The 21,856-nt window shown below is 46.6% G+C and overlaps 1 protein-coding gene across 1 annotated transcript; it reads left to right on the top strand.

The window, feature by feature from the left end:
• The first annotated feature begins 352 nt into the window (after nt 1-352).
• LOC130136990 (uncharacterized) lies at nt 353-1,138 on the top strand. Its single transcript, XM_056307662.1, has one exon. It carries the CDS (start codon nt 353-355, stop codon nt 1,136-1,138), a length of 786 nt encoding a protein of 261 aa, XP_056163637.1.
• Nucleotides 1,139-21,856: the final 20,718 nt, after the last annotated feature.

The raw sequence follows: 21,856 nt of genomic DNA, 5'->3' as shown, positions 1-21,856 counted from the left end.
ATTTGATATCAGAGCAAGGTTAGCTCGGTCAATTTCTGTCGAAATCTGGAGTGATAAGGAGCGATGAGACCATGGGTAGTCCCTAGGGTGACCACGTGTGCTAAGTACATCTTCTGACAATTTGTGCTTTGAGTGATTGATTGTGTGACCGTAATAATGCAGGTGCGGCAGGACCCGAGGTAAGTGTGCTAATCTCCATGGGTGAAGTTTGTGTCAGTTGTGTTGGAACGCATGCTGAGTGCTAGCTTGTTGTGCTAGATACCTGCCTAAGACTTAGACTGGATTAGATTGGTTAAGTCTTTAATTCCTTAGTGAAATTATAGCAGGTAGTTGAGTAGCCGAGTTCGTAAGGATGAGTAGGAGAAGAGGAAAAGAGCCCCAAGGTCAGTCTAGTGAGGGAGTCCGTGAGGCTAGAGACCCAAGGCTTGACGATGTGATGGATACTCTGCGGGAAATAGGACACATAATGGCCATGCAAGAGCAGGAAAGGGCCGCCGCTTATGCGCAGGCTGCTGAGGCTGCACCAATAGGTGGTAATGAAGGTAATCAGGCCCAGCAAGGGCAGGCCCAACCCGCAGTAGCCAGGCAGATGCCCCAGTTGGTAGAGCAATTCTTGAAGATGAAGCCGCCAAAATTTAATGGCAAGGGTGACCCCGAGGCTGCCCCAGATTGGATAGAGGAATTAGAGAAGGCATTTGAGGTGTTGGGGTGCACCGATGCAGAGAAAGTGACGTTGGCGGCATATCAGTTGCAGAGTAGTGCGAATGATTGGTGGAAAGCCACCAAGGGTAGGGTATTCCCGGTAGGTGCAGAATTGAACTGGGCAGTGTTTGTCGAAAGTTTTTATGAGAAGTATTTCTCGGAGAACGCCCAGGAAAAGAAGTTAATGGAATTTATGCGATTACGCCAAGGTCAGATGACCGTTGACCAATATGAAGCAGAATTTGCGAGATTGGCAAAGTTTGCCCCGACAATGGTAGAAAGCCCACGAGATAGGGCTAGAAGATTCCGGGACGGATTGAGGCCGGATCTTCGGAGTCAGATATTATCGCACGACATTAAGGATTATGGAGAAATGTATAGGCGGGCTCAGATTATAGAGCGGGACCAACAAGAAAGAGCAGCTGCTTCTGGATAGCGGTTTGCCCAGAGCAGAGATAACCGCCGTATGGGAAAAAGGCCTATGGCAGGAAACAGGCAGTTTATTCCACCCGTTAGACGGAATATAGGAAAGCCAAGCCCCCAGCCGAGTAGATTTGGGCCATGTTTCAGGTGTGGGAGTCTAGAGCACCAGATTCGGAGTTGCTCACAGCAGCATCCCTCAGGACCGCCCAGGTTGCCGCCTTCCCAAGTTGGAAATCAAGCCGGACCTCCCCCACCGGCCAATTAAGGACGACCGTCGACGTAGGGAAGAGTTTATGCCATGACGCGCAGAGAAGCTGAGAATGCGCCGGACGTGGTCACAGGTACCATTTCTCTCTGCAATCATGCTGCTTATGCGTTGTTTGATCCGGGGGCGACCCACTCTTTTGTTTCGGAGCAATTTGTTAAGTTAGTTGGGTTGGAACCGGCGTTGCTTGAGACTATGCTTAATGTGTCGACACCTATGAATGATAAAATGTTAGTCTCTTTTGGATGTCCCAATTGTAAGATTGTGATTAGGGGTAGGGAAGAAAGTATCGACTTGGCAGTGTTAGCCATGTTCGATTTTGATGTGATAATTGGGATGGACTGGCTAGTGAGCCAGAAGGCCATCATGGATTGCGGCAGTAGGACGATTCAATTTAATCCGATTGGACGTCCAAGGTTTGAATTTCAAGGAAACCGAGGAGGAACCTCGATTCCTTGGATTTCCTCGCTCGAAGTAACAAAGTTGCTAGACGAAGGTTGTGAAGGATATTTGGTGAATGTTGTGGATCAAACAATGACGGAACCTAAGTTGGAAGAGATACCCGTAGTATGTAATTTCCCCGAGGTCTTTCCTGAGGAATTGCCTGGTTTACCGCCTGAGCGAGAAGTGGAATTTGTGATAGAATTGGCCCCTGGGACTGAGTCGATTTCAAAGGCACTGTATCGGATGTCGTTGTCCGAATTGAAGGAACTAAAGGTCCAGATACAAGAATTATTAGATAAAGGTTTTATTCGTCCTAGTGTATCTCCATGGGGAGCACCAGTCTTGTTTGTGAGGAAGAAGGATGGGACATTGAGGTTGTGTATTGATTACCGGTAGTTGAATCAGGTGACAATTAAGAATAAGTATCCACTCCCTAGGATCGATGATCTATTTGATCAGCTGCAAGGAGCATTTGTGTTTTCTAAGATTGATTTGCGGATTGGATACCATCAGTTAAGGATTCGGAAGGAGGATATACCTAAGACCCCTTTCAGAACGCGGTATGGGCACTACGAGTTTACAGTGATGCCCTTCGGATTGACCAATGCCCCCGCCGCCTTCATGGACCTAATGAACAGAGTGTTCAAGGAATTTCTGGACAGATTTGTCATAGTGTTCATCGACGATATTTTGGTGTATTCGAAAAGCCCGGAGGAGCATGAGGTACATTTGACTGAGGTTCTACGGACTTTGAGAGAACACGCACTCTTCGCCAAGTTTAGTAAGTGTGATTTTTGGTTAAGTAGAGTAGCATTTCTTGGGCATATAGTTTCGGGAGAAGGGATTTCTGTAGACCCAGCTAAGATCGAGGTAGTAATGAAGTGGCCAAGGCCGACCTCCGTAACCGAGATTCGGAGTTTCTTAGGATTGGCTGGCTATTATCGGCGTTTTGTAGAAGGGTTCTCCTTGATAGCCATGCCACTGACGCGATTGTTGAAGAAGGAATCTAAGTTTGAATGGAATGATAAGTGCGAGAAAAGTTTTCAGGAGTTGAAGCATAGGCTTACAACGACCCCAGTATTGACCATTCCATCTGGGCCAGGTGGATTTGAGGTTTATAGTGATGCTTCGTTAAGGAGACTTGGTTGCGTCCTGATGCAACACGGGAAGGTAGTTGCCTACGCGTTGCGTCAGTTGAGACCGCATGAAAGGAACTATCCGACGCATGATTTAGAGTTGGCAGCGATTGTCTTTGCCCTTAAGATCTGGAGGCATTATTTATGTGGAGAAAGGTTCCAGATTTATACGGATCATCATAGTCTCAAGTACTTGTTTTCACAGAAGGAATTGAATATGAGGCAGCGTCGATGGATGGAACTTCTAAAGGACTATGATTGCGACATCATGTACCACCCGGGAAAAGCGAATAGAGTAGCGGATGCGCTAAGTCGTAAGTCAAGTATGGCGCAAATGTTGGTCAAAGAGTGGACTTTGCTGGAAAGGCTTAGAGACTCAGAGTTTAAATTTGAGGTGAGCCAGATATCTAGTCTGATGGTCGCATTGAGAATCGAACCGGAAATCCGGGCAAGGATTAAGGCACTCCAGTCTATGGACCCAGAGATCAAAAAGATTATTGGAATGGACGCCGCCTCAAGGAAACCGGAATTTCAAGTGAGTGAGGATGGAATTTTGAAGTTCCAAGGACGATTGCGTGTGCCTGATGACTTGGAGCTCAAGGAGGAAATTTTAAGAGAGGCACATCGCGGTAATTACAGTATCCATCCAGGTAGTACAAAGATGTACCAGAATTTGCGGCAGCATTATTGGTGGAATGGACTGAAGAAAGATGTGGCCAAGCAGGTAGCTAAGTGCTTGACGTGCCAATAAGTGAAGGCCCAACACCGTAAGCCTGGAGGGCTGTTAAGACCATTAGAAATCCCTGAATGGAAATGGGAACACATCACGATGGATTTTGTAACGGGATTGCCACGAAGCCCAGAGAGGACATGATTCGATATGGGTGATAGTGGATCGACTGACTAAGTCAGCGCACTTTCTGGCGGTGCGAAAGGATTTCGAATTGGAAAGGTACGCGGAACTGTATATTCGACAGATCGTTAGATTGCATGGGGTACCAGTATCGATCACGTCGGACTGAGATCCAAGGTTTACGGCCAATTTTTGGAAAAGTTTGCAATCGGCCTTAGGAACCAAGTTGCAATTCAGTACGGCCTATCATCCGCAGATAGATGGCCAGTCTGAAAGGACAATTCAGACCCTAGAGGACATGTTGAGAGCTTGTGTACTGGACTTTCAAGGCAAATGGGAAGAACAGCTGCCTTTAGTGGAATTTGCCTACAATAACAGCTACCAGCAAAGTATCCAGATGGCACCGTTTGAAGCCTTGTATGGTAGAGCGTGTAGGACGCCTTTGTGTTGGGACGAAGTAGGTGAGCGAAGTATTACAGGTCCTGAATTAGTGCAGCAGTCGGTCGAGGCAGTTGAGATTATCAGGGAAAGACTTAAGACCGCGCAAAGCCGCCAGAAAAGTTCACCGATCGGAGACGACGACCCTTGGAGTTTCAAGTTGGAGATCATGTATTTCTCAGGGTGTCGCCTATGAAAGGATTGTCCCGATTCGGTAAGAAAGGAAAGCTCAGTCCAAGGTACGTCGGCCCCTTTGAGATTTTAGAAAAGATTGGTGATATGGCTTACCGACTTGCCTTGCCACCCAATTTGTCCCAAGTGCACAACGTATTCCACGTGTCGATGTTGAGAAAATATGAACCAGATCCGACCCACGTTCTGAAGTACGAGAATATAGACGTGGACGACAAAGTGTCGTACGTGGAAAGACCAGTCAGGATCGAAGATAGGAATGATCGTGTGCTAAGGAATAAGACGATCCCAATGGTCAAGGTCGTCTGGGAGCATCATGGAACTGAAGGTACCACGTGGGAAAGTGAAGACGCCATGAGACGTCGGTACCCCCAGTTATTTGAGTAGATAAGGATAGATTGCAAATTTCGAGGACGAAATTTTTGTAAGGGGGGAAGAGTTGTAACAGCCCGAATTTCGACTCAATTCCGGAATCAATAAAACGAGTATTATTTCTCATTTCATTTTAGCAAGTCTCGCCCAGAGCTGATCACTCTTGGGATACTAACCAATGGGGTATAGCTAACTAGGAAAACGGTACGTGGACCGGGGACCCGATCGTCAACCTGGCACGAATGTTGAGAAACGATGAGGGAACGTTTTAGGCCAATGTAGGCCGATCGTAGGAAGGTGATGGATATGGTTTGGCCAAGGCCAACGACGTACGATCGGATAGCAGGTGATTTTGTGCGACCGAAAGTACGCGAGGCCAACCGATCCTGAACTTGAACCGAGCGATCGTAACCTCAGGAACTAGCGATAATTCCTCTCGTTTTCCCGAGAATCGAGGCCATGACGACTCGGATAACCTTAGTCGATATGCGTAACCCCTAAAAAGCCGCTCATTAGTGAGAGACACTGAAATTTGAAATTGAGCAGGTTTTGATCGCGTAATTGGCCCGGATTTCGATGCCGATTTTCAAAGGCTTAAAAGGCTATTCTTGAGAATCTGACATCATATTATGTTGGCCACACACATTTGGGGTTGGTACGGTCGAAAAATGGAATTTCGACCCGGGACCGGAAAAATGACCATTTTGCCCCTAGCCTATTTTTCAGCTCCGAATTTTAGGAATTATTTTGGATTAATTGAAATTGTATTTTAGCTCAATTATTAGGGCTAAAGACCATCTTGCCCCTCAATTATTGGATAAGATTATATTAGAACCATTAGATTATGGGTATTTTGGTCAAAGGGCCTAGATTAGTGACACTTGGCATCCACTAGCCACTATATTTGACCCATTTGACTTTCTCTCTCCTCACATTTACCCTCCACCTTCTCTCTCCTCTCCCAGCCAGCCTCCCACGATCGTCCTCCCCCTCCGCCGGCGCTCTCTTCCTCTCGGCCGTGAGTCCGCCGTGCATGCCGGAGCTGCTAGCCACAGGGACGCCGTCATGCCGCTGCTCAGCTGTGCCGTGGTCCTCATCGCCCTCCCGTCCGATCAGTCATCTCTCTCGCTCTCTCTCCCTCCCGGCCAAGGAACGCCGGAGCCGTCCTTCGCCGAGAAGCCGAACCGGCCACTGGAGCGTCACTGTCGCCGCCGTCCTCGCCATCGTTTCTCACCCTCATCGAACCACTCCTTCTTCGCCGCCTCGTGCCCGCCACCTTCAGCCGCCGTCCGGACCGTCGCCTCTCGTTGCCGTGAGCCGCGCCGCCGCCGATTCAGCCGTTCATCTGCAATTGACCGCCTGTTCTCATCGCCCTAGCTTAGAATTAAGTGAGTATCACTTTCTAAACTCGGTCTAGGATAGTGTACAATTTTAGACGGACACGGTTTAGAATATACTGGTCCGATTCAAGGAGAATTTAATATTGGTAGTGCAAGGTTAACATCGCGATTAATTGGTGGATTATTGTGGTGAATCAAATGGTAAGGGAGTGAATAGTGGCTTTCCATTTGGCGATTTATTGGGTTAAAATGGACCAATTGAGTATTATACATCTGAATTGCCGGGTATTTCTGGGTTGACTGGTTAATAGTTGTTTGTGCTCCATTATAGTAAATCGGGTATTGCCATGTCGTGTGTTTAGGTGGCCAAATGATGCGGAGTGTGATTAGTCAATTGACGGCTTGAGTTATTTCTCCAATTGTTGAATTGCGTATTGGCCCGCACAGTATTAAATCGATCAGTTGAGTACGTTATAGCGACATGGATTGATTAAATACCCGAGGGAGATATATGATGCTCATGTTGCATTTATTCATTTCATGGCCACGCATTGTATGTCGAGAATGAGGCATGAGTTGAGATTGTGCGAGAATGCGTGCCTGACTTGAGCATGTGATCACCTAATTGCCCTGATGCGTGTTACACGGGGTTCAGATAATAACTGGCTGTGTGTATGTGTGAACACATTTCGCCCTGATGCATGTTACGCGGGGTGTGCCATCCTCATGCACTTTGTAGCAGGACGATGCCCGGTACATCCGGATGACGACCAACCTGATGCGTTTAACGCGGGCTCTAGTTCGTAGGGAGATCGGTGTTGCGCCTCATGCACTTTGTAGCAGGCTAGAGACACTGGGCCAGGAATACGTTTTTACGCTGGCCACGGAGTGTTGTGAGAAGAACAGTGTTGCGCCTCATGCACTTTGTAGCAGGCTCTAGACACTGGACTCGATGAGTTTCCCGGGTCGTAATAACTTAATAATTAAGCATTGAGCCAGTGTGCAGTATGAGCCAGAATGAAACATGGCATGATGATGACATTTACATGCATAAGAGTGCATGAGCTATTGTGCGAATGTGCGAGATTTGGTGATTGGCATGCGAAACAAACACTATTGAGCATGAACATGCGTATGGCGTACGTGTGACTATGCATGCCATGTATGTGTCGTGATTGTATATACCAAACTGTTTAACCTGCAAGGGCAATGTGATGATCGATCTGGGCCGAAGGGCTTAGGTCATTGTTTGCGTAGTGTGTTGTTTCGTTTGTCAGAAGATTTATGTTAGCCTAGCCTAGGTTTAGGGGGTTTTACTCACTGAGACGCATTCTCATTGTTGTATAACCCAAACTTTTCAGACCCCTGACTTTGAGTATGCCAAAGCTGACAACACTTTTTGGGATTCCAACATGAATCCAGCAGTCGACTAGTGTATTTCCCTCGGGCAATGGGGAAGCTTATATAAGGTATAGATCTGTGGTTTTTGTTAATGTTGGGGAGTACTTCTATCAGACACAAGAATACGTTGCTTGGTGTCTTTGAGACGCTGATGGGAACATAGGCCGGCCTCTCAAGACCTTCGATGCCCCACTTGATGAGAATGGCTTGATGGCGCCTATAGTCGCGGACGGTGAGGTGATAAATCCCCAGGATAATCATGATTGGAATTTCCAGGATGAAGCAATGGGTGAGGAGCCGCAAGTGATAGTCGAGGACCCAGATCAGTTTGCGGACGAAGAGGATGAACCGGAGGCCATGGATTTAGATGAGGATGGAGAGGTTGCAGAGTTAGGCTCGGATGAGGAGATAGGACTGTACTTGGACCCGGAGTTGGAGCCGAATTCAGAGAATGAGTAGGCTGTAGCACAGGATATGGAGCCAGAGGAGTCTGAGCCCCCTGGGAGTTCTTCGGAGGAGTCGTCAGATGATTCTTCGGAGTCTTCAGACCCTGACTGGGAGCCCTAGTATAGGCCCTAGCTCTAAGAAGGGAAGTTCATACCTTTTTTACTGTGACCTTCCCTGTAGACGCCCTATCCTCCCCTAGCCACTTCCCCCTTTTTGATCGAGTGGCTGTTGACTGCTTGTGCTGGATGTTTTTTTTTTTTATATTGTGCAAATGGATATTGTAAAAAGGTTTCCTCGTGGAAATGAAAATGTATATTTGTAAGTATATTCCAGTTTGGTTGTTGTTCTATCTTTGGTCTCATGAGTATATTGTACGGGTGTATATATATTTATATACGTTGCTTCCGCATGTGCCTTATCTTCTCTGTTTGGGTTTTTGGTCGGCGACGCGTCCTAGGAGCGTTGCAACAAAATTTGACCTGTGCGTTGGATGTTATCACTTCGTGGGGTACGGGCGTGACATGGGGTGTCCTAGCTATAAGATAGTTATCGGGGGTAGGGAAGAAAGGATTGATTTGGCAGTGTTGGCCATGTTTGATTTTGATGTGATAATTGGAATGGATTGGCTGGTAAGGCAGAAAGTCATAATGGATTGTGGCAGTAGGGTGATTCAGTTCAATCCTATTGAACATCCTAGATTTGAATTTCAGGGAAATCGAGGAGGAACCTCAATCCCTTGGATTTCTTCGCTCAAGGTGACTAAGTTGTTGGATGAAGGTTGTGAAGGGTATTTGGTGAATGTGATTGATCCGACAGTGGCGGAACCTAAATTGGAAGAGATACCCGTAGTGTGCAATTTTCCCGAGGTCTTTCCCCAGGAATTGCCAGGTTTACCACCAGAGCGAGAAGTGGAATTTGTGATAGAATTGGCCCCAGAAACAGAACTGATCTCCAAGGCGCCGTACCGAATGTCCTTATTGGAACTAAAAGAATTGAAAGTTCAGATGCATGAATTATTAGACAAGGGTTTCATTCGTCCTAGTGTGTCTCCATGGGGAGCGCCAGTCCTGTTTGTAAGGAAGAAGGACGGGACATTGAGGTTGTGTATCAACTACCGGCAGTTGAACCAGGTGACGATTAAGAATAAGTACCCACTGCCGAGGATTGATGATCCGTTTGACCGGTTGCAAGGAGCCTCAGTGTTCTCTAAAATTGACCTACGGATGGGATACCATCAGTTAAGAATCAGAAAAGAGGATATTCCTAAGACCGCTTTTAGGATGCGGTACGGGCACTATGAGTTCACAGTGATGCCCTTTGGATTGATCAATGCTCTTGCTGCCTTCATGGATTTAATGAACAGGGTGTTCAAGGAGTTCCTGGACTAATTCGTCATAGTGTTCATTGATGACATACTGGTATATTCGAAGAGCTCCGAGGAGCATGAGGTACATTGACTGAGGTACTACGGACTTTAAGAGAACACGCACTCTACGCTAAGTTCAGTAAGTGAGTTCTGGCTTAGCAGAGTAGCGTTCCTTGGACATATAATCTCAGGAGATGGAATTTCTGTGGACCCGACAAAGATTGAGGCAGTAACTAAGTGGCCAAGGCCGACCTCAGTAACGGAGATCCGAAGTTTCTTAGGATTGGCTGGCTATTATCAACGTTTTGTAGAAGGGTTCTCGTCAATAGCCACACCGTTGACGCGACTGCTTAAGAAGGAAACTAAGTTCGAATGGGATGATAAGTGCGAGAAAAGTTTTCAAGAACTGAAGCATAGACTGACAATTGCCCCGGTATTGACCATTCCGTCCGGACCAGGAGGATTTGAGGTTTATAGTGACGCGTCATTAAAAGGACTTGGTTGTGTATTGATGCAGCACGGACGGGTAGTTGCGTATGCGACGCGCCAGTTGAGGCCACATGAAATGAATTATCCGACGCATGATTTAGAGTTGGCAGCTATCGTCTTTGCCCTCAAGATCTGGAGGCACTATTTGTGCGGGGAAAAGTTCCAAATTTATACGGATCATCAGAGCCTCAAGTACCAATTTTCGCAGAAAGAATTAAATATGAGGCAGCACCGATGGATGGAACTTCTGAAGGATTACGACTGTGACATCCTGTATCATCCCGGGAAAGCGAATCGAGTAGCGGATGCGCTAAGTCGGAAGTCAAGTATGGCGCATATGATGGTTAAGGAGTGGACCTTATTGGAAAGGCTAAAGGACTCAGAGTTTAAGTTCGAAGTGAGCCGGATGTCTAACCTGATGGCTGCGTTGAGGATCGAACCTGAGATCCAGGCAAAGATTAAAGCACTTCAGTCTATAGACCAAGAGATCCAAAAGATTGTTGGAATGGACGCTACTACGAGAAAATCGGATTTTCAAGTGGGCGAGGACGGAGTTTTAAAGTTCTGAGGACGATTATGTGCGCCCGACGACTTGGAGCTTAAGGAGGAGATTTTAAGGGAGGCACATCGCAGCAATTATAGTTTCTACCCTAGCAATACAAAAATGTACCAGAATCTGCGACAGCACTATTGGTGGAATGGATTGAAAAAGGATGTGGCCAAGCATGTGGCCAAGTGTTTGACGTGCCAACAAGTGAAGGCACAACACTGTAAGCCTGGAGGGTTATTGCGACCATTAGAAATCCCTAAATGGAAATGGGAGCATATCACCATGGATTTTGTCACGGGACTACCAAGGAGCCAGAGAGGACACGATTCCATCTGGGTGATAGTGGATTGACTGACTAAGTCAGCGCACTTCCTGGCAGTGCGAAAGGATTTTGAATTGGAAAGGTACGCCGAGTTGTACGTGCAACAGATTGTCAGGTTGCATGGAGTACCAGTGACGATCACGTCGGACTGTGATCCGAGATTTACGGCCAATTTTTGGAAAAGTTTGCAATCGGCCTTAGGAACGAAGTTGCAGTTCAGTACGACCTATCATCCACAAACGGATGGCCAGTATGAAATGACGATTCAGACCTTAGAGGACATGTTACGTGCCTGTGTGTTGGATTTTTAGGGCAAATGGGAAGAGCAGCTACACCTGGTGGAGTTCGCCTATAATAATAGCTATCAGAAAAGTATTCAAATGGCGCCGTTTGAGGCCTTGTATGGCAGAGTGTGTAGAACGCCAGTATGTTGGGACGAAGTTGGAGAGCAAAGTATCACAGGCTCAGAATTGGTTCAGCAATCGGTCGAAGCAGTTGAAATTATTCGGGATAGATTAAGGACCGCTCAGAGTCACTAGAAAAGCTATGCCGATCGGAGACGACGACCCTTAGAATTTCAAGTTGGGGATCTTGTATTTCTCAAGGTGTCGCCTATGAAGGGATTGTCCAGATTTGGCAAGAAAGGAAAGCTGAGTCCAAGGTATGTCGGTCCATTTGAGATTTTAGAGAAGATCGAAGATATGGCCTACCGACTTGCCTTGCCACCCAACCTGTCGCAAGTACACAATGTATTCCACGTGTCAATGTTGAGGAAGTATGAACCAGACCCGACCCACGTTCTGAGGTACGAAGAGATAGACGTGGACGACAGGGTGTCGTACGTGGAGAGGCCAGTAAGGATCGAGGACAGAAAAGATCAAGTGCTACGGAATAAGACGATCCCGATGGTTAAAGTTGTATGGGAGCACTATGGAATCGAAGGTGCTACCTGGGAAAGCGAAGAGGCAATGCGACGTCAGTACCCCCATTTGTTTGAGTAGATAGGTTTAGATTGCAAATTTCAAGGACGAAATTTTTGTAAGGAGGGAAGAGTTGTAACATCCTAAATTTCGACCCTTTTCCGAGATCAATGATGTCACGCCCCGAACCCCACGGTACGCAACATCCCTACCTTGGTCGATTATGGTGTGACGTCCCAGGAACCATCGCCGACCCAACGCCCAAACAGAGAACAAGCACAAGCGGAAGAAATAAACAAACCCTGACAATATAAATAATACGAGGCAATGGGTAGCACGGCTACAATCAAACAACCACTGAAAATATATACACTTTATAACATTATAGAAAACCTTTTTACATAACCCATTTATACAATAAAAACGGACAGTACAAGCAGTTAATAGCCACTAGGACAAAAAGGGTAGGTGGCTAGGGTGAGTCAACTATGTCAAAAGGGAGTCCACAGACAAAAAGAGATGGCCTCCCTTGCTAAGCCTCCAGTCTATCCTAAGGCTCCCAATCCGGGTCTGAGGACTCTGTAGGTTCCTCTGAAGATCTCTCGCTCATCTAGGGTATCATCACCCCACCTATATCTACTGGGATGTCAAAAGTCCTGAGAGGTCTCCCGATGATTCCGTCGGCGTCTTTCAGGCACCAGGCCACATATTCTTGCGCTTGGTAAAAGTACTCACCCACATTCACATAAACTACGGAATGATATCTCACATACTCTTCCCCATTGCCAGCTGTGTATACTCTCGAAGTCCTATGGATCTGCGTCGGGATCCCAAAAAGAGGTGGCTGCCTCGGCATGTTCAGGGCTGGGGGTCTGAAAAGTTGGGTTATTACAACCGTGAGACGAATCTTAGCGAGTACAACCCCTAAACCTAGGCTAGGCTAACATGCATTCTCCTGACAGACAAACAAGCAAAACAATATATAACAAGTGCAAATCAATTAACCTAGGCCCTCAGGCCCAGATCGAACGCACAACTGACCCTGCAAGTTAGGCATTTCATTATAATGCTCACGGCACATACGTGAACACACCAGTTACACGTATGTCATACGCATGATCATATTCATTATTGTTTCATTCGCATGCCAATCACCGAGTTTCCCACACTCGCGCACTAGCCCATGCACTCTTATGCATGTAAATGTCATCATCATGCCATGTTTCATATTGGCTCACACTGCACACTGGCATACAGCTCTTTTTTAGTTAGAAACCGACCCGAAGGCCACGGCCCGAAGGCTCACAACACTCCACGGCCAGCGTAAAAACGCCCCAGGCCCAATGTCTCTAGCCTGCTACAAAGTGCATGAGGCGCAACACCGATCTCCTTACGAACCAGAGCCTGCTACAAAGTGCATGAGGTTGGTCGTCTTCCGGATATACCGGGCATCGTCCTGCTACAAAGTGCATGAGGACGGCACGACCCGAAGGCCAATAAGTGATCACACGGCACATTGCCAATTTTTATCTGAACCTCGCGTAAAACACATCAAGGTATAATTAGGTGATCATATGCTCATGGCAGACATGCATTCTCGCACGATTTCATCACATGCCTCATTCTTGGCATACACAATGTGTGGCCATGAAATGCAGCATAATGCACCATGATCATCAAACATACTTTAGGCAACCAGTCAAATTCATACCACAACAATTTGTTCACTTGGCCAATTAATACCGTGCGGCCCAATTCACAATTCACCAATCGGTAAATCAATCAACCCGGCATACCCGGCAATTCAGTCATCTAATCCTCAATTAACCCATGCCAGTCCAATAAACCAACTTCAAGACAATGAGGAACGGCAGCCAATCACCGGTGAACGGTGGAACCGGCGGTAGCGTTCCCACGGCAGTGACGGCGACTGCTCACGGCGGCCGGCGGTACGGATGGCGTCCTTTGGCCTAGCCGTACGGCGGCGATCCAAGACGGCTCTGGTGAAGGGGATGGTGAGTCGGCGGAGGGAAAGTGGTTCGGTGAGGGTGACGGTGGTGGTTGGTCGGCGTGGAAGGTGCACGGCGCGGCTTCCCGGCGAACGACGGTCCGGCGGTGATCCTCACGCCGAACGTGGATGGGAGAGAGAGAAAAAGGTGGGACGGGATGGTGGTGAGGGTAGGCGACGCCGGCGACCAGCAGCTCCGGCGAACGGCGGCTCCGGCAATGGCGACTTGCTCCGGCGTCCTTTGCCGAGAAAGGGAGAGAGTCGGTCGGGAGAGGAGAGGGAGAGGAAGGTCGGCCGAATGAGGAGGAGGAGAGAGAGAGGGAGGGGTCAAACCGGTCAAATATGGGGGGCCTAAGGGGGACACTTTTCGCAATCCTACGCATTTTCCCATTTTACCCCTAATCTAATGGATCTTATTTAATCCAATCCAATAATGCAAGGGTAAAATGGTCTTTAGGTCCAATAATTGAGATAAATCCAAAATTAATTAATCCTCTTAATTTCTCCCAAAATTCGGAACCAAAAATGGCCTAGGGGCAAAATGGTCATTTTTCCGGTCTAGGGTCGAAATTCCATTTTTCGCCCGTACCAACTCCAAATGTGCGTGGCCACTCAAAAATGGTGTCGGCCACGTAAAATAGTCTCTTACGCCCTCAGAAATCGATGTCGGGGTCCAGAGGGGCAAAATCGTAATTTTTTTCACTTTTGGATCGAAATTCCATTTTTCGATCGAAACTACTCCAAATATGCATGGCCATCCTAAAATGACGTCAGTCCTGTAAAACCAATTGTACACGACCTCGAAAATCGACACCGAAGTCCAGGTCCAATTTCGTGACCAAAACTCGCTAAATTTACAATTTTAGGGTCTCTCACTAACAGGCGGCTGTTTAGGGGTTACGCGTATCGACCTAGGGTTATCCGAATCATGATAGTCCCAATCATTGAGAAAATGAGAAATTATCACTAGTCCCAGAGGTCGTGATCGTTCGGTTCCAGTTCAGGACTGGTTGGCCACGTGCACTTTCGATCGTGCAGAATCACCTGTGATCCGCTTGTACATCGTTGGCCTTGGCCAAACCAAATCCATCCCTTTTCCTGAGATCGGCCCACGTCAGCACAAAATATTCCTTCATCATTTCTCGTGATCGGTGCCCGATTCACGATCGGGTCCCTGGTCCACGTACCGTTCTTCCCAATTAGCCATACCCCATTGGTTAGTATCCCGAGAGTGATCAGCTCTGGGCGAGACTTACTAAAATAAAATACGAAATAATGTCAATTTTATTGATCCCGGAATTACATCGAAATTCGGGCTGTTACAACTCTTCCCCCCTTATAAAAATTCCGTTCTCGAAATTTGCAATCTATCCTTATCTACTCAAACAACTGGGGGTGTTGACGTCTCATAGCTTCTTCGCTTTCCCAAGTGGCACCTTCCGTTCCGTGGTGCTCCGAGACAACCTTGACCATTGGAATCGTCTTGTTCCTCAACACTTGATCTTTTCTATCTTCGATCCTGACTGGTCTTTCCACGTACGACACTTTATCGTCCATGTCTATCTCCTCGTATCTTAAGACGTGAGTCGGATCTGGTTCATATTTTCTCAACATTGATACGTGGAAAACATTGTGCACTTGGGATAAATTGGGTGGCAAGGCAAGTCGATAAGCCATATCGCCAATCTTTTCCAATATCTCAAATGGTCCGACGTACCTTGGACTGAGCTTTCCTTTCTTGCCGAATCGGGATAATCCTTTCATTGGCGACACCCTGAGAAATACATGATCTCCCACTTGAAACTCCAAGGGTTGTCGTCTTCTGTCGGCATAACTCTTTTGGCGACTCTGCGCTGTTCTCAGTCTGTCTCTAATAATCCCGACGGCCTCAACCGTCTGCTGTACTAATTCTGGGCCTGTGATACTTCGCTCACCAACTTCGTCCCAACATAATGGCGTCCTACACGCCCTACCATATAAGGCTTCAAACGGTGCCATATGGATACTTTGCTGATAGCTGTTATTATAGGCAAATTCCACTAAATGCAGCTGTTCTTCTCATTTGCCTTGAAAATCCAATACACAAGCTCTCAGCATGTCCTCTAGGGTCTGAATTGTCCTTTCAGACTGGCCATCTGTCTGCGGATGATATGCCGTACTGAATTGCAACTTAGTTCCTAGGGCCGATTGCAAACTTTTCCAAAAGTTGGCCGTGAACCTTGGATCACGGTCCGAGGTGATTGTCACTGGCACCCCATGAAGACGTACTATTTGCCGCACGTACAATTTGGCGTATCTTTCTAAAAGTCCTTTCGCACTGCCAGAAAGTGTGCTGACTTAGTTAAGCGGTCCATTATGACCCATATAGAATCATGTCCTCTCTGGCTTCGCGGCAATCCCGTCACGAAATCCATCGTGATGTGCTCCAATTTCCATTCGGGAATCTCTAACGGTCTCAATAAGCCACCTGGCTTGCAATGTTGAGCTTTTACTTGCTAGCACGTTAAACACTTGGCCACATCCGCCTTCATTCCGATCCACCAATAATGTTGCTGCAAATTCTGGTACATTTTCGTGCTGCCTGGATGGATACTATAATTGCTTCTGTGGGCTTCCGATAAGATTTCTTCCTTGAGTTCTGCGTCATCCGGCACGCACATCCTGCCTCGAAACGTCAAAATTCCATTCTCGCTCACTTGAAAGTCTGACTTCCTCTCAGTAGCATCCAACCCAACGATCTTTTGGATTTCCTGGTTGGTAGACTGAAGTTCCTTGATTTTTGTCTGAATCTCCGGTTCGATCTTTAACGCAGCTAACAACTTGGACATCCGGATCACTTCGAACTTAAACTCTGAATCTCTGAGCCTTTCCAACAATGTCTACTCATTGACCATTAGGTGTGCCGTACTAGATTTGCGACTTAAGGCATCAGCAACTCGATTCGCCTTACCAGGGTGATACAAGATGTCGCAATCGTAGTCCTTTAGAAGCTCCATCCATCGGCGCTGCCTCATATTCAACTCTTTTTGTGAAAATAGGTACTTGAGGCTTTGATGATCGGTATAAATCTGGAATTTCTCTCCGCACAAGTAATGCCTCCAGATTTTAAGAGCAAAGACGATTGCTGCCAACTCCAAATCGTGCGTCGGGTAATTCATCTCATGGGACCTCAACTGACGCGACGCATACGCTACCACTTTTCCATGTTGCATCAGGACATAGCCAAGTCCTCTTAGTGATGCATCGCTATAGACCTCAAATCCTCCTGGTCCAGACGGAATGGTCAACACGGGAGTTGTTGTCAGTCTATGCTTTAGCTCTTGGAAACTTCTCTCACATTTATCATCCCATACGAACTTAGATCCCTTCTTTAGCAATCGCGTCAACGGCATGGCTATCGACGAGAAACCTTCTACAAAACGTCGATAATAGCCAGCCAATCCTAAGAAACTCCGAATTTCTGTTACCGAGGTCGGTCTAAGCCACTTCATTACTGCCTCAATCTTAGCTGGATCGACAGAAATTCCATCTCCCAAAACTATATGTCCAAGAAATGCCACTCGACTGAGCCAAAACTCACACTTACTAAACTTGGCATACAGTTCGTGTTCTCTTAAAGTCCATAGCACTTTTACTAAATGTACTTTATGCTTCTCAGGGCTCTTAGAGTACACTAGTATATCATAAATGAAAACTATCACAAACTGATCCAGGAATTCCTTGAACACCCGATTCATCAAATCCATAAAAGCAGCTGGGGCATTCGTTAGTCCAAAAGGCATAATTGTAAATTCATAATGCCCGTATCTAGTCCTGAAAGCAGTCTTGGGGATGTCCTCATTTCTGATCCTCAGTTGATGGTACCCAGTCCTCAAATCTATCTTGGAAAACACTGAGGCTCCTTGCAATTAGTCGAACAAATCGTCAATCCTCGACAGCGAATACTTGTTCTTTACTGTCACTTGGTTCAACTGCCGGTAATCTATGCACAGCCTCAGAGTTCCATCTTTCTTTCTCACAAACAGGACTAGCGCTCCCCATGGAGACGCACTAGGGCGAATGAAACCCTTGTCCAACAATTCCTGTATATGCTGCGCCTTTACTTGCTGACAGGTCAGACATTTCGCCACATGCTTGGCCACATCTGTTTTCATACCATTCCACCAGTAATGTTGCCGCAAGTTCTGATACATCTTTGTACTGCCCGAAGGAATGCTATAATTGCTATGATGAGCTTCCTTCAAAATTTCCTACTTAAGTTCCATATCGTCGGGCACGCACAATCGTCCGCGGAACTTCAAGATCCCGTCCTCGGACATTTGAAAATCCAATTTTCTCTTGGCGGCGTCCATTTCAACTATATTTTGAATTTCTTGATCCGTAGACTGCAAAGCCTTAATCTTGATTTGTATTTTCGGTTCGATTCTCAACGTGGCAAGTAGGTTCGACACATGGCTCACCTCAAACTTAAATTCTGAATCCCTTACCATTTCCAATAAAGTCCACTCCTTGACCATCATGTGAGCTGTAACATCCTGAATTACGACCCATTTTCGGGATCAATGATATTGATATTATTCCTCAGTTAATTTTAATAAGTCTCGCCCGTAACGGATCCTTCACGGGATACTGACCAATAGGGAATGGCTAATTAGGAAAACGGCACGTGGACCAGGGACCCGATTGCGAATCGGGCACCGATTTCGAGAAACGACGAGGAAATATTTTGGGCCAATGTGGGTCGATCCTAGGGAGGTGACAGATTTAGTTTGGCCAGTGACGTACGATCGGAACGCGGGTGATTCCGCACGACCGAGAGTACGCGTGGCGAACAAATCCCGAACCTAATCCGAACGATCGCGACCTCCGGAACTAGCGATAATTCCTCGCGTTCTCTCGGTAATCGAGACCGTCACGACTCGAGTAACCCTAGGTCAATACGCGTAACCCCTAAACAGCCGCTCGTCAGTGAGAGACCCTAAAATTTTAAATTGAGCAATTTTGATCGCGAGATTGGATCCGGACTTGGACGTAGGATTTCGGGGTTGTGTGCGACTATTTTTGCGAGGATGACGTCATTTTAGTGTGGCCAGTCATATTTGGGGCCGGTACGGTCGAAAAATGGAAGTTCGGCCCGGAATCGGAAAATTACGATTTTGCCCCTAGGCCTATTTTTGGTATTCCGAAATTTTGGATAATTATTGAGGAAATATTTTGGACATTCTTGGCCCTCAATAATTCAGAATTTTGAATGTCTAAATACCCTTGGATATTTTGGCTTGGAATCATATGGACCAAGTAATCAAGGGGCAAAGTGGGCATTTAGGAAAAGTTGGTCAAATCTCCTTTAAGACCAATAATGTTCTCTCTCTCCTCATTTCTTGCTTCCCAAGCCGGCAGCCCCTCCTCCTCTCCTCTCTCTCCCTAGCCAAATCACTCTTCTCCCTCTCTCCCGGCCGTGAATCGCCGATCACCGCCGGAGCGCCGCCGCGGGAGAAGCAAGCCGCCGCCGTTGTGAGCCGCCGCTTGGACCGCCCGTTCCCCGTCGTTTCAGCTCTGTTTGGAGCCTATAATTAGGTGAGTAAACTATCCCTAAACCCTAATTAGGCTTTTAAGCATTTCTAGATGGGTTAGGGATGGATTAGAGGAGAGCTTGATCCCTTGTTGTGTTCATGGATGTTCATGTGGCTGTTGGATAATAGTTTGGACATGGTGGAATGAGTTTTGGCGGTAGAAATTCGGTAGAAATCAATTAGGGTTTGAATCCTTGAGGTTTGGTGGGATTCTCGGATTCGTGACTACTGTACCCATCCGATTTGCTATTTTTGTGGAGAATTTTGTGGGCCGAATTTGAGGAAGTTTTCTTCATGAAAGTTGTCCCCCACATCCTGAGGTATAACATATTTTAAAATTGGAATTTTGGGAGATCATTTGAAGCCATTCGTAGGTCCATCTGTGGACCATCTGAAATCTGCCGAAAATACTGTTCACGCGACCTTTCTATCTGTCCAAATTTTTATAAAATTTTCCAGATCTATTTTCAATAAAGTTCCTTCACAAAAGTTGTTGGTGACTTTCTTTTCTATGACATATAAAAATTTCAAAGCTTTTCAAGGTGATTTGGCTGTTGAAAGAAATGTATTTTGAGGACAAAACAGTCCATTAGAGCGAACTGATTTTGGTCTGATTTCGAGGAACAAAAAGGCATGGTTATAGATTGAACTGGATTTCGTGTTCTTCAGAAGAAATGTTCATCAAGATGCTTTTTATGATATATCCAAAATTCAGAATTTTTGGAGTTCGTTTACTATTTATTTTAATGGTATTTCGGTCACTGTGTAAACTGCCCAGATTTACCCTGATTCTATGGGTGTTCATTTTTATGAGCGGAGTGGAAAAATGGCCGAGAACATGCTGATTTGTGGCCGTCTATGCCAGGAGTTGATTAGACTAAGATCGGACGATTTGCGGTTTAATTGTGAATGTTTGGAAATGTCTCGAATTGTCTAATTAGTGGCTGATTGGGAATAATTTGGGGAGCCTAATGGAGTATTTTGAAGTTGATTTATGGCCTAGATCGACTAGAATTGGTGGTTGCCCATAGTGCTTTTAATTGGCCTAAGCTTGGATTTCTTAGGGTTCAATTATAAAAATTCCCGAGCATGCCATGTTGGTTGATGTTGTGGCTGACTTGTACTCATTGGTGCTCAATTTTATATCGCCATGCCGCGTGTTTGTGTGACCGATTAATGCGGTGTGCGATTGGCCATCGATTTGGCGTGAATTATGATGCCCAAGAGTGTGAATTATGTGTTGGGCTATATGGAATTATATGCTCGTATGAATTTGTGATTCATTGATGTGCCAATGTTGTAATTATATTCTCATATGATTTGCATCATTTGCCCGAGTGCGGGAATTGCATGGCCACGCATTTCGTATGCTGAGAATGGGCATGAGAAGAAAAGTGTGCGAGTTTGCGTGCCTGACATGAGCATTTGTGATCACCCTAAATGCCCTAATGCTTTTACCCGGGGCTCAGATAAAATTGGCGGTGTGCCGTGTGATCACTTAAGGCCTAATGCATTTCGGCGCGGGGTCGATGCCGTCCTGATGCGTTTACGCGGGACGATGCCCGGTTTGTCCGGAAGACGGCGTTGGTCCGTAAGGAGATCGGTGTTGCGCCTGATGTGTTTTACGCGGGCTAGAGACACTGGGCCATATGTGCTTAGGCGCAGGACGCGGAGTGTTGTGGGCCTTCGGGTCGTGGCCTTCGGGTCGGTTTATAAATGAAAATGAGCCGTATGCCAGAGTGCATTGTTTGCGGCAATTCATGAGCATGGCAAATGTGTGCCAGAGTATGTGGCTAATGTGCGTGCCGGTGATTCGTGTGTGAGACAGGCACTGATGAGCATGAGCATGAGCATGCGTATGGCGTACGTGTGACCAGTGTGTTCGCGTATGTGCCGTGAATATTATTATAAAATGCCTAACCTGTAGGGTCAATTGTATGCTCGATCTGGGCCCAAGGGCCTAGGTCAATTGTTTGGCAGATATTGTTGTTGTGTGTTTGCTTGCCTGTCAGGAGGTGCATGTTAGCCTAGTTTAGGTTTAGGGGGTTTACTCACTGAGATTCGTCTCATTGTTGTTGTTAACCCCATTTTTCAGACCCCCGCCTTGAGGATGGCAGGTGTGCCGAATCGTATTTGGGATTGTGGACCAGATAGACCGTTCAGTGGCCAATGTACCCCGATTGGAACGGGGAGAGTTATATTGTAGCGGCCGCTAAACCATTTAGCTTTTTGTGCTGGTGTTGTAAATGAATATTGTATATCTTTGTTATTAATGCCAGTTGTAATTATTGTTTGTGTTGCTACCCATAGTCATGATGTTTTAGTTATGTACGGGTGTATGTTGCTTCCGCATGTGCCTTGAGCTCAGAGTTGTGTGTTGGGTCGGCGACGCGTCCTGGGACGTCGCACATAAATTCGGCCTTTGCGTGGGATGTTGCGCGTCGTAGGGTTCGGGGCGTGACATCCCCGTTTGATTTGGTATCAGAGCAAGGTCATCTCGGTCCAATTAGGTCGAAGCTTGGAGTGATAAGGAGCGATGACCTTGGGTAGCCAGTAGGGTGACCTCGTGTGCTAAGTGTACCTCCTGACTGTCTGTGTCTTGATTGATTGGTTGT

Source organism: Syzygium oleosum, unplaced genomic scaffold, assembly GCF_021117445.2.
Source record: "Syzygium oleosum isolate NSW1041296 unplaced genomic scaffold, Sole_v2.1 Sole_v2.02, whole genome shotgun sequence".
Taxonomy (NCBI): Eukaryota; Viridiplantae; Streptophyta; class Magnoliopsida; order Myrtales; family Myrtaceae; genus Syzygium; species Syzygium oleosum.
Note: the sequence above shows the minus strand (reverse complement) of the source record. Positions and strands in the feature narration are given on the sequence as shown.

Coding starts and splice junctions, on each gene's coding strand:
- LOC130136990 (XM_056307662.1), top strand. CDS start 353: ATGAGTAGGAGAAGAGGAAAAGAGCCCCAAGGTCAGTCTAGTGAGGGA.